Genomic DNA, 13,646 nt, shown 5'->3' with positions numbered 1-13,646 from the left:
CGGTCGCCACGCCTCCCTCCATAAGAAATCTTTTCTGATGTGTCTGATCTCATGAGCACAGAGAGTATTTTTCTTTTGGGATTTTCTCTTTTAAAATTAAGCTTTTTTTTTTTAAGTCTCTAAAAAAAAGTTGCTTGAAGCTGACTGAAAGCTTTGTAATTGCTTGCTGTACACACTGTTCTTGTATAAGCTGAAGCCCATGTGCACAAGGCCTAAAGGCCCACACTCTCAGAGCTGAGATATTCAAATCTGGTTCTCAATATCCCATATACAAACGGAATTGGATTTTGGCCGATGGATTTTGTCCGAAACTGTTGCATACACACAGTCGGACAAAGTTGTCGGAAAATCCGGTTGTACATAACGTGATGACGTTATTTCGTTACGACAGGACTACGTTCAGGCTAGTAGCCAATAGCTTTGGTCTGGGAATTTGATCTGAGCATGCTTGGCACCTTGTCCGTCGGAGTAGGCTACACATGATTGGAGTATGTCCGATCGGAGCATTTTGACGGAAAATTTTACGGACAAGTTGGAAAACTTGGTCCGTCGGATACGACGGAAACAGTCCGATGGAGACCACACAGTCGGATTATCCGACAAAACGGTCCGATAGGACACGTTCCGTCGGAATCTCCGACAGTGTGTACAAAGGCTTACACTTTGTTGGTAACTGGGTATGAATGAAATATCTGCATGCCCCGAAGATTCCAAACACAGGTTCTGCTGCTCGATTTAGGATTGCAATATACAGGTTGTAAACTCCTCCTATAGATAAGCACTTTTCAACTACCAATCGATCTGTTCATTGTAGTCTTCCATTTACACAAATACCAAGGATTTACATACACAAATTGACATTTTCTGGGTTGTTTTCAATAAAATACTGTTGCATTTTATTAACTATATTATTAGCTTAAAATTATGTTTGTTAAACTGACCAAGCACAAAAAAAAGAATGGGGGTTGTCCGGGAATTAAAAATCTGTAAAAAAAAAAAAAAAAAAAATTTTTTTTCTTTACATATGAGTAATTTCTATGTCGAAAAGAAATCGACATTATGTGAAAATTTGGATTTCATTATGGCACTAGAAATACCAGACTTTCACATACGTAGCGGTCTTATTTTTAGGATTTGTATCCAAAGCGAAACTCTCCCGCTGCTTGCCTGAACCCTGTGAGACGACACAGTGATGCAAAAGGGTATTGCTGATGCACCACTAAATAAACAAACATGAGTAATAGAACAATGTGGGGATCTTTGGTGGCGTGAGAAAACAACCCAAAGTGAGTGTGAGAAGCCTCCCAAACTCTCGACGAGTTACAAGTGAAATGTTTCACACAAGTTGATGTTCATCTCATCAGACACACACAGTCGTCACCTGTGAGGAAATTCGTTTGAAGAATCAGAATTCAATATTCAACAGTCAGTATCAGTATGACAGAACATTACAGTTTCAGGTGCAAACAGAACTTTCAGAAGTGATTGCTGGGCCAAAACACACGCAGCAATAAAAATAAGAAAGATTGTTCTTCGATAGCAAGTCTATTTGCTTACCTTTTACTGTGCAGGTTTCATTAGGTGGCATGGCTAGTATGCGGTCACCCGTTTGTATGTAGCCAGCTTCTATTTTGCCAGTCACACAAAATCCAGAGCCTTGATCTAAGTACACAAAGACTTGGTTATAAATAAGGCTGCCTAAATACATAAGTTGAATGTTCTGAGCATCACTGAAGATAATTTGATCAAGTCGGGGAGAAACACAATTATCTAAAGGCTGGTACGCACAGACTGAATATTGGCCGGTTTAACAGAAACAGTTAAGGCCTCATGCACACTTGGGCATAATAAAAAAATCTTGCTTATACAGGTGTTTGGTGTTTTTTTTCTTCAGCCTGTAAGCCTGGTTCAGACCTATGCAGTTTGCTTTTGAATCCATTTCTGCAGTACTTTTGGGGCTGCATTTTTGTGTTTAACCACTTCAGCTCCAGAAGGTTTTACCCACTTCCTGACCAGGCTATTTTTTGCGATACGGCACTGCATTGGTTTAAGTGAAAATTGCACAGTCGTGCCATGCTGTACCCAAATAAAATTGATGTCCTTTTTTTCCAACGAATAGAGCTTTATTTTGGTGGTATTTGATCACCTCTGTGGTTTTTATTTTTTGCACTATAAACAAAAAAAAGAGCGCCAATTTTGAATTAAAAACAATATTTTTTTACTTTCTGCTATAAAACATTCCAAATAAAAAAACAAAAAAAAATTTCTTCACCAATTTAGGCCAATATGTATTCCGCTACATATTTTGCGCAAAAGTTATAGTGTCCAAAATCTATGGCATATATTTAGGGACCTTTTTTTTTTTTATTGTTTTTACTAGTACTAGCAACGATCAGCAATTTTTAGCAGGACTGACACTGATTCAGAAAAATTGGACACAAAGTGACACTTTTTGGGGGGCCAGCGACACCAATACTGTGCTAAAAAAATGCACTGCCACTGTATAAATTACACTGGCAGGGAAGGGGTTAACACCAGTGGTGATCAAGGGGTTAAGCGTGTGCCTGGAAGGTGCTTTCTGTGTGGGGGATGGATACACTGGAGGAAAAGAGATCGTGTTTCAGCTTAGCTAAAACACAAGATCTCTCTTTTGCTCCCTGACAGATCAGCGGTTTGTCTGGTTTATATAGGCACACCCCTGCTTCGTCTCTCCACAGAATGATTGGCAATTTGCGGCAGCCATTGTGGCCACCGGATCTGCAGATTGGCTCCCACTGCGCGCAAACACAGCAGGAGCGGCACTTCGGCAGCACGCGTGCCTCTACACACGAACAGATTTGTGATTTTGCGCAGCTGGGCCGCTCTGCTGCAGTATATATGCGGTGGGCAGTCCGGAAGAGGTTAAGGGTTTCCATACTTTTTTTTAATGTGTTCTGCATGTTTTATGTTTTTTTTTTTTTAAAAGGGGAGATGTTTTGTTAGGCAGATTGCATATGCAAAATGCATCAAAAAACGCACTACATGCATTTCCGCAGCATATCCATTGAAGTCTATTGAACCAAAAACGCAGTGTGTTGCGTTTAAAAATGTCCCGGCCCTTTCCAAAAACGCAGTGGCTGATAAACTCATGAATGTGAATGTGTCCTATAGGAAACCATGTTAAATGGACTACTGCATTTCTGCAAAACGCACTGAAAAAATACATAGGTGTGAACCAAGCCGTAGAAGCAACTCTATGTTAGCTTATGCATCCATGAACATTTATGTGTGTACAGACATTTGTAGAGGAGCGTTTACAGGCTGAAAATAAATAAATAATCACAAGTTCGTTTTTGAAAGGTGCTTTCGGGCAGAAATGATTCTTGACGGGCCTAAATGGGCCTTTGTCAAGCATTTTTAAGTGTACATTTTTTTCTACAGTTTTGGGGAAAAATGCTTATAAATGCAAATTTGCCTAAACACATGTACAATATGTTCCATAGGAGCGTTTTTTGTGCTGCATTTTTCTGCCAGCATTCCAGGCATCTTTTCTGCTGCCCAGTGTCCAAGCCTGTTATGCAGAAAAAACGTCTTCCTTTAAAGATGCTAGCTGACTGGCTGTCATGCTGATGATTTGTTGAGTTATCAACCCAGAATAGGCATAGAGGCCAAAAATTTCGACCAACGACAGTTTTCATGCTTATATAAAATGTATACTTAAAGTGGTTCTAGAGCCTAAATATTTTTTACCTTAATGCATCCCTTGCATTCAGGTAAAAAATGTTTAGGCATCAGTTTTGACAGCCCCCCCCCCCCATCTTTTACTTACCTGAGCCCTCATTTGATCCAGTGCTGTGCATGTCTGCATCTCTTCTCTCCCCTCACTTCCATGTCTCATTGGCTTTGCTGGGGCACTGCCTCCCATTGCCGTCAATCAAGGCCAGTGAAGAGAGAGTGGTGTTGGTGGGGGGGGACCCCCTGAGTCCAGCTGTGTCAATGAACGCAGCAGCGGGACTCAGGAGTGATCATGGCTTCCCAAAGCGGCACTTGACAGGAGGAGCAGCCAGAAGTGCTGGCAGGGGACCTGAGAAGAGGTGGTTTGGGGCCACTCTTTGCAATTCTATTGCACAGAGCAGGTAAGTATAGAGATGTTTGTTATTTTATAATCACTTTAAGCACTAACTCATGCTAAATCCTTAATGTCACTGTAGTAAATGCTGTCCACAACCCACTTTATTCAGAAAGCAAGCTGTATTGAATTTTTGCAAAACAATTGGAAAACTGCAGACCTCAAGGTAGGGTATGACCCCTGTCCCTTTTGAGAAGTCTATGCTCTCTCTGTCCTGTACTATGGAGTCACACAGAGTTCTGGCATATTGCCATCATCTATCCTCTACTCTACAGAGCAGGTTAAAGAAGGGGGTACCCAACCTACAGTGCGCTCTTGTGGATCTCCAGATTTCCAAACATTTAGCAAATGGCCACATTACTTGATCCAGGTATCCTTGACATAACAGAATGTGGACCATAGCTGCTAGTTATAAGTCACTTTTTCCTACCTGAATCTTCAGCATCACTAAATAACTTTTGCCACAGCTTCACAGGCCTCACGCCACCAATTCAAAACTAAATTCCTTAGGCTCAATTTACTAAGCTTTAATAGAAAATTAAACGTTATTTTAGCCATGTGATTGTGATCTAAAATCACATCATACACTTTCATTTTATAACATCAGCACTTTAACAACAATACAAACAATTCCCATTTTTGGCAATCCAATATAAATCTCCTTTTGACTTGTGAGCATTGTCTGTCTGCTGGCCATCTCCTTCAACAACTGGTTTATGACAGTAAGTAAAGGTTCTTCATATGGGTTTTAGATGTAACAAAATTCTGCAAAATAGATCCAGTGGTAAGTTGCACCTAGTACCATATTCAGTAGCCACTGGATCTATAACTGATGGACCAAGGTAAACCTACTTCATGACTGCAAATCATGTAGGACAACACCCTGGCAATTTAATTGTCACAAATACAAAAACAGGTGATAATTTCAATCTGAAGACTTTTTTCAAGCCAGAGCATTGACGCTACCTGATGGACTAAAGTTACTGTACTTAAAAAGTATTACTTGTAAGTGCTGTTTCTCTTTACAGCAGGAGGCCTGGCCATACAAGTGGTGCGTGTATAAATAAAATAAAAATACCTTTGAAAACATCTGAAGCACACAGTCTAAATGGTTTATCTGTGGACCGCTGTGGGGCTTTAAAGGAATCTGCATAGGAGAATAAAACCAATTAGTTTTCACATAATACACAGTGATCAATATAACAAACCTAATGCCAGTGTACTGTACTTTTATTTTTTTTATTTACACCAATACTATTTACTATCTAGAGAAAAAGTAGCCTATAAGTATTCTCTGAAAATAAGGAGGATCATTAAAGCTTAACTACAAGAGCACTCCATGCCTACAATATACTTAAAATACTTCAATTGGACTTCTTCAATTTAGTAAGTCTAAGAGCAATACATGATGGCTACTGAGGGTTTCTGGGATTTGTAAATTGGCACTCCTCAAATAACCCTTGCTTAAATATAAAAAAATTAAAAAATTATACAAGATGAGAAATAGTAACATCTTCTGCAGGCTTTTACTATTCTATGACCTTTATTTGCACGTGCAGTGGTGTCCATCCACTCACTGCTTCCCCATAGAGTTATATAGACTGCCTACATGTAGCTCCATATGCTTAAGGAAATGGATCATTCACGCTCTACAGCCCATAGTGTGCATGCCCATGAGGCCAAAAGAGCCAGTAACATGGACATGAGTCCACAGAGGATTCTCCGAATAACTGAATAGCTAATATCCTCCTAAGAATGAAGCACCTGGGTGTCACAATAAACCCATGTAGGCACCGTCCAAATATCGGCCAGTTCAACAGAAACCGGCTATCATTCGGCCCGTGTGTGCACCATCCTTGCTGGCTTCTGTCAAAAGAGTATGCTGGAAAACCAGCATCCGATCAGCACTGGCAGTGCTGACTGGTGTGTTCTGGGGAGGGCAGTCCTCCTGTCAGAAACCAATAGCTCAGAGGGGAGATCGATGTACTAAGATTGCATAGTTAGTACAGTGGCTCCTCTCGAGCGCCTCAGTTTTTTTTTTCGGGTAGCCCGCTGGGTTTAAAAAAAAAAAAAAAAAAATGATAATGTATGTACAGTGCCTTGCGAAAATATTTGGCCCCCTTGAACTTTTCAACCTTTTGCCACATTTCAGGCTTCAAACATAAAGATATAACATTTTTATTTTTTGTGAAGAATCACCAACAAGTGGGACACAATTGTGAAGTGGAACGAAATCTATTGGGTTTTTGAAACTTTTTTAACTAATAAAAAAATGAAAAGTGGGGCGTGCAAAATTATTCGGCCCCCTTGCGTTAATACTTTGTAGAGCCACCTTTTGCTGCGATTACAGCTGCAAGTCGCTTGGGGTATGTCTATCAGTTTTGCACATCGAGAGACTGAAATTCTTGCCCATTCTTCCTTGCAAAACAGCTCAAGCTCAGTGAGGTTGGATGGAGAGCGTTTGTGAACAGCAGTTTTCAGCTCTTTCCACAGATTCTCGATTGGATTCAGGTCTGGACTTTGACTTGGCCATTCTAACACCTGGATACGTTTATTTGTGAACCATTCCTTTGTAGATTTTGCTGTATGTTTGGGATCATTGTCTTGTTGGAAGATAAATCTCCGTCCCAGTTTCAGGTCTTTTGCAGACTCCAACAGGTTTTCATCCAGAATGGTCCTGTATTTGGCTGCATCCATCTTCCCCTCAATTTTAACCATCTTCCCTGTCCCTGCTGAAGAAAAGCAGGCCCAAACCATGATGCTGCCACCACCATGTTTGACAGTGGGGATGGTGTGTTGAGGGTGATGAGCTGTGTTGCTTTTACGCCAAACATATCGTTTTCCATTGTGGGCAAAAAGTTCGGTTTTGGTTTCATCTGACCAGAGCACCTTCTTCCACATGTTTGGTGTGTCTCCCAGGTGGCTTGTGGCAAACTTTAGACGAGACTTTTTATGGATATCTTTGAGAAATGGCTTTCTTCTTGCCACTCTTCCATAAAGGCCAGATTTGTGCAGTGTACGACTGATTGTTGTCCTATGGACAGACTCTCCCACCTCAGCTGTAGTTCTCTGCAGTTCATCCAGAGTGATCATGGGCCTCTTGGCTGCATCTCTGATCAGTCTTCTCCTTGTCTGAGCTGAAAGTTTAGAGGGACGGCCAGGTCTTGGTAGATTTGCAGTGGTCTGATACTCCTTCCATTTCAAAATGATCACTTGCACAGTGCTCCTTGGGATGTTTAAAGCTTGGGAAATCTTTTTGTATCCAAATCCGGCTTTAAACTTCACAACAGTATTACGGACCTGCCTGCTGTGTTCCTTGGTCTTCATGATGCTCTCTGCGCTTTCAACAGAACCCTGAGACTATCACAGAGCAGGTCCATTTATACAGAGACTTGATTACACACAGGTGGATTCTATTTATCACCATCAGTCATTTAGGACAACATTGGATCATTCAGAGATCCTCGCTGAACTTCTGGAGTGAGTTTGCTGCACTGAAAGTAAAGGGGCCGAATAATTTTGCACGCACCACTTTTCAGTTTTTTATTTGCTAAAAAAGTTTAAATTATCCAATAGATTTCGTTCCACTTCACAATTGTGTCCCACTTGTTGGTGATTCTTCACAAAAAATTTAAATTTTATATCTTTATGTTTGATGCCTGAAATGTGGCAAAAGGTTGAAAAGTTCAAGGGTGCCGAATACTTTCGCAAGGCACTGTATACATAACATAAGAATTGAGGAGAAAATCTACTATGGAACACAGACAGCACTGGCAAGATATTCTCTTTAAAGAAGCTTCTATATAGATTTTTCATGGTGGAAAAAAAAAAAAATGCATAAAAATTTCTGCCACTCTCACATAGCAGTCATGGAGGTAAAAAGGAAGACATTTATACATTTTGCTGCACGGCCAGGCAATGCTAAATGGGAGCAACGAGACAATTTTAAACAAACTTGAGACAGACCTATAGTATATTATTTAGGCAGTTCGAGTCATTAATTCCTCCCTTAGCTACTCTCAATTAGCACTTCAACAGTATAAAACCTGACCCCTGATCTGTGAAAATCTGGTTCAGCTGGCTGGTCAGAATTACAGGCTCAGGGGTCACAAATGCACATAAAACTACTGCATAGAATCTGCTGCAAGGCAGCCTGATTTTCTTCTACATTAGTCTCTAATTTGCTTAAATGCCCCTTGGAGGTACTTACCAATTTGGTCAATAAGGCATGGTCCTTTATACCAGCTTGTCAGTTCAGGTATTTGACTACATTTGGCCAGATTTTCTCCACTGAGCCCACTGGTAGGAACATAAAATACATCACTGTCCTAAATAGGCAGAAAAGGATTATTATTCCTACTGCACTTATTATTTCACAGAGATAAAAATTTGTTGGTATTAATGTTTTACATCAATGCAAATCCAGTTAGTGTAAAACATAATATATGACTGACTATATACTGCAAACATTTGCAAAAGGACATTTCCTATTTTAAGTACTGAATTAATTACAAAGTCAGTTACAGAATATCAACCACAGTTTATGCATATAACACTAAACATTAATTAAGATGAAAGCTGATGACCATTTTAACAATATGTCTATATATTTTTCTATATCTCCGTTTTATTTATTTATAGGCTCCATTTTTCTTCTGACTTTTCACTTCCGCTTAATTTACCTGGCCAAAAACAAGACCTTTCAATAACAGCTCTGATAAATCCTTATTTATATCTAGTAATCTATTAGTTTTTATTTGACTAAAACAACCCACACACATCAAATGAGTGTTTCCCAATTCAGCAGCTTTTGGCTGGTCTATTGGGGATTGGGGCAATGTCCACCTGACAGCCAATCTGGGAAAAAAAAAAAACACACAGGCAAGACAAAAAACTGTGGCAATGGTAAAGCTGGCTAACATATATGACTGTGGGTGCTCAATCGATGTTTTGCCTGGATAACTGCTTTTATACAAGATGTGCCCAGGCAACTGTACATTGTAAAGCTTCCTAAGTAAAACCTGGTTTGCCTTATGATAAATAATTCTAGAGCAAGGGAGGGTTAGTATTCTTGAATTTATAATTATGAAGTGTGCTAGAGGAAGTACACACTGCACAGATCTTGTACAGAGCAAGCATATTAATTCAACACAGAATACAGATCTGTACAGAATACAACAAATGTTATGTCCATTCTTTGAACAGAAATGTAGAACGCAGCAGAGAAAAAAGTGTCGGTAAAAAAAATATATGTATGTCAAGAAGAATACCTGCATGTGGTGCAATCGAATCGTCATGTATGTATGCATGCAGGATCAACGTGTGCAATCACCTTTGCCCGCAAGCACGGGGGGTGCGCCTTACATTTTTTTTTACATTTTAATATTTTTATATCTATATTTTTAACATTTTTTTAAATTACTTTTATTGCTATTTTTATTGCTGTTGCAGGGAATGCAAACATCCCTTGTAAAAGTGGCAGTAACAGGTACTCTTTCCGGAGAGATATGGGGTCTATTAGACCCCACGTCTCCTCTGCCCTTAAAAGCATCTAGCACCACTAATTTAAATGGTACAGTTTACATCAGGGGAAATTGAAGTGACAATAATCCTTATCGCTTCTGGTTTCCTAGATCATAGAGCCCATTGGGGACCTTCTGTTCATTGACAAGCTCTATGTTAAGCCAGTGGAACTACTGACTTCATTCCAGGCTCACTGGTGAGACAGTAGAGTCCACAGAGGTGACGGGGGTATAGGGGTTTCTGCCACGTGTAAAAGATATCCAGCGGTTATTTAGCCACGAAGATGGCTTTTACATAAAAGCCGATCACCTCTTAAAAAAATACCGGGATAATGCCTGCAGCTGTAGGCATCATTCTGGTATGACCACTTGAGGTCAATACATGTATGTTATTTGGCGGCAAGTGGTTTAAATGCGTTAAACATGCTATTGAGTTTTGTTATATCAGCAAACAATCAAGAAATGGGGACTACTGTAGAGCTGCATGAAAGACATTATTCCCAAAGCAAGCATCAGATGAGGCCAGAACATCCATCTGGTAGACCTTAGCGAATCTGAAGAGAAGACCAGGTGGCAGCCTTGCAAATCTGGGAAACAGCTGCTTGATGAAATGTCCAAGAAGCACTCACATATCTAGTAGTGAGCACCTGTACAGGAAAGGGTGGAAACTGATGCTTAAGACCATAAGTTTGCATGATCAACTACATGAGTCACTTAGGAATGGGTAGGATGAGGAGGCAAAGCATCCTTACCGTGCCTATCCAGAATAAAAAAAAGGGAATCCATCTTCTTAAAGAAAGCAATAGCAGCGAGATGGACTCACGCAGCTTGAACCCCATCCAGGCAATGGAGAAAAAGGGAGGGATGAGAGAACAATATCCTCGTTGAGGTGAAAGGGGGAAACTACCTTAAGCCAGAAGGAAGTTTTGAGATTCGACACCAATCTGTCCCTATACAAAACCAGAAAGGGTTCTTTGCAGGATAAGGGTGCCAGTTTAGATACTAGCCTCACAGAAGTGATGGCTTAAATGGCTAGATCTAGTTGCAGGAAGGAGAGGATTCATTCCACAGAGAAACCTTTGGGGTAGAAATCCAGAAACACACCAATTGATGTATGCCTTTAATGCCTGGTGATTGATCTTGTGTAAAGTAGACTGCCTAGTTTTTAGAATTCTAAGAATCACACACTCAGACTCTCAAACCTTTACAACCTGGGCTTCGACTACTGTTGAAGTCAGTGATCCTGAAGGAGGACGATGGAACTGAAGATCTCCATGATTCGGCTGAGCACATTAAGTGTCAGCAAGAGGTCTTACTAGGTCGGCATACTACTTCATACTTCATCCACCAGGGCCAGTCTGGAGCAAATAGGACCACTGAAATGCCCTTCAACCTGATCCTGTGAAGCAGACAAGGAACACATTTCGGAGGGTGGGGAGTAGAGGCATAAACCGGATTCCATGGAGCAAGCAAAGACATTCAGAGCTTTGAGATCCAAAATGGGGTTAATGCTCCTTTGGGTTTTTGAATGGTGAACAGGTTGGAGTAAAATCCTTGAAACTGTTCTGCCACTAAGAACTAGAGAAATGATCAGCTAATTTGAGTAGTGACACAGGAAGGTCAGATGTGAGAAACGGTGGTGGGGCAAGGAACAAAACAGCACAAAGTGTCCACCAGCTTGGAGGGTTGCAACATGGAGGATAGGGGGGCAGAGAAATTCCTAACAGATAAAAAGGGAGAAGACTTTGCAGTATGTTTCTTAGGCTTTTTTTTCCTGCAGAATATATAGTGCACAGGCACCACTGCATGATGCAAAGACACACCAGTAGTGTCTTTGATAATGATTTTAAGATTAGATCCAAAGAAATTGAATGTTGCACCTTGCAGGTCAGACACTTCTTGGATGTGGGTTCCGCAGTCCAATTAATTGTCCTACACGTGTACTTTCATAAAAACCATGTGACAGATAAACTTGAAAGCCTACAGCAGACCATCACAACTGAAGTATAAAGCTACAGTCATTTGCTCCATGTGTCCTATACTCAAGGGATTAACCACAATAGTGGTAACATCTATTTTAAAGCGTATTTCCACTTTTGTAGTCAAATTTGAGAAACCCCACTGTATGTTTGTTATGTGCTCCCAGTCACACAGCATAGGAAAAAAAAAGTAATTTTTTGCTTAAATATTTCCTGCCCTTTCAATGTTTCAAGAAGGTATGATACTGACTGCAAGCATTTCAAAGTAAGTTCAGGTTGATCTGTCCTAATAGACGGGCTGGGACTTCCAAACAAATTTAAATGAAGTATTATCACAATTAGGATGCAAAAGTGGAAATATGCTAAGGGAGAGTAGTGACCAGCGAGAAGAGAATTCTAAAGAGGGATTTCAATGACTTATCAGTTATGTCCTTAAGGACAGCTGCCTCCTAAAGTGCAAACAGATGGTAGTAGGCGAGGATGGCTGGAGGGGACTACTGGTAGCAAGCATCAGGAAAGGATTGAAGATCGATGTTCTATGTGATTCTTTGCAAGCAGAGAATTCCTTAATGGCAGGATAGGCCGCTCATTTGCAATACTCCACCCAACAGACGATGTCTCCACTCAGACCCACAGCATTAACTCTTTTTGTGGCAAAAATGGTGGGAAATGGGGACTTTGTCCAGCATTCTATGTAACTGTGGTAGCTTCCAATGCTTGGCTTGACTGACTTATTCACAAAGTGAGTCTTCAGGGACAGGGCAAGCACTAAGGCATTGAGCAAGTGAAATGGCATACAAAAGGGAGTTTAGATACACATTGAGAGATTGTTTTGTTAGAGGTTATACTGGCTGTCATGATAGAGTCTGTCAATGCTATAGGCAGGCATGTGAAAGACTGCCTTTTTGTAGTGGTCTGTCCACCAAAGTGGAGACCCAAGCAAGAGAAACCCTGTTATCTTACATGCAGAGCTGTGAAAATATACCACCCTTGTCTCTGGCCTGATGCTTTCTGGCTATGCACTATGAAATGTCACATGGTATTACCAAGAAATTTCCAGATGTGGATAGCAGCTTCCCTGCACAGCTTTGTGTATAAATATGTGGGGAGAGGGGTTGTGTGTTGCCTGTATGAACACAATCATATCACTAATGGTATGTCAGGACAATTTTACTCTATTACCCACTAAACTCCCCCATATAGATCTTTGAAATAAATGACCTGTGGGTAAATCGTATAGGAAAAAAAAACAAACATAACCAAGTCAGGATCCCACACTCATGCAGTCTGTGCTCTGTGGATCAAAAGTATACGATAGTTGACAAACATAAATAAATGTTCATGCTACCTTAAATCCAGCTTGTTTCAGAAAGTGCCCAAGCTTACTAGTAACTTCCCGAAATCGATCTTGTTGCCAGTTAACCTACAGGTAATATAAGAAAGCTTTTAACAGGGTGGAACAAAAAGCTGAGGGGACTAGTGAAAGCATGGTAAAAATGCAAATTCTGTTTACAAAAAAACAAAAACAAACTCTGTACACAAATTCCCATAAATGAGCAAAGAATTATGACAGCTGTACATAACACAAATGGAGCATCTGAATTTTCAATTTGACAAATGTCTCCAAAGGAGTAAAGTATAACTTCAGCCAAGCTGCTGAAATGTATACACATGAGGTGGTGCAAGTGACAAAATGTGTGCGACTTAGCCACTCTTGTGATTCACACACAACTGCCACTGCCTGTACTTTTGTGGCTTCCTGTATTGTCCCCACAACCAGCAGAAACTAGACCATGTATGAAAATCAGCACAGTGTTGAGATCTTCCCTGTGCTCCCCCTATCTGGTAAGCCTGAATTGACACCTTTCCCTCCAGCACCAAAAACATTAGGATAACCAATCCTGTATAAACTGCCTTCCTCTGACTGATTTACAATGCAGCCATATTGCTTCTGAAATAAGGATCAAGGTCACCCAAGTCAGAATAACACTGCAAAAAAAACAAAAAATGGCAATTTGTTAAGCAGGTGCCCTACAG

General features: G+C 40.5%; 1 protein-coding gene across 1 annotated transcript in view; it reads right to left on the bottom strand.

Annotated features, from left to right (window-relative positions):
- HBS1L (HBS1 like translational GTPase) overlaps positions 1-13,646 on the bottom strand; it is a 186,402-nt gene that overhangs the window by 34,175 nt on the left and 138,581 nt on the right. Inside the window, exons 10-13 of the mRNA XM_077486814.1 lie at positions 12,958-13,032; positions 8,319-8,436; positions 5,187-5,255; positions 1,558-1,662 (exon numbers count right to left, since the gene is read on the bottom strand). Coding sequence (XP_077342940.1) covers positions 1,558-1,662; positions 5,187-5,255; positions 8,319-8,436; positions 12,958-13,032 — 367 coding nt within the window. The remainder of the gene's footprint in view (positions 1-1,557; positions 1,663-5,186; positions 5,256-8,318; positions 8,437-12,957; positions 13,033-13,646) is intronic.

The sequence above is a fragment of the Lithobates pipiens genome, unplaced genomic scaffold, assembly GCF_037356315.1.
Source record: "Lithobates pipiens isolate NorthernLeopardFrog02 unplaced genomic scaffold, aLitPip1_a1.2 Scaffold_18, whole genome shotgun sequence".
Taxonomy (NCBI): Eukaryota; Metazoa; Chordata; class Amphibia; order Anura; family Ranidae; genus Lithobates; species Lithobates pipiens.
The sequence above is the reverse complement of the archived record's forward strand: the minus strand, read 5'-3'. Positions and strand labels throughout refer to the sequence as shown.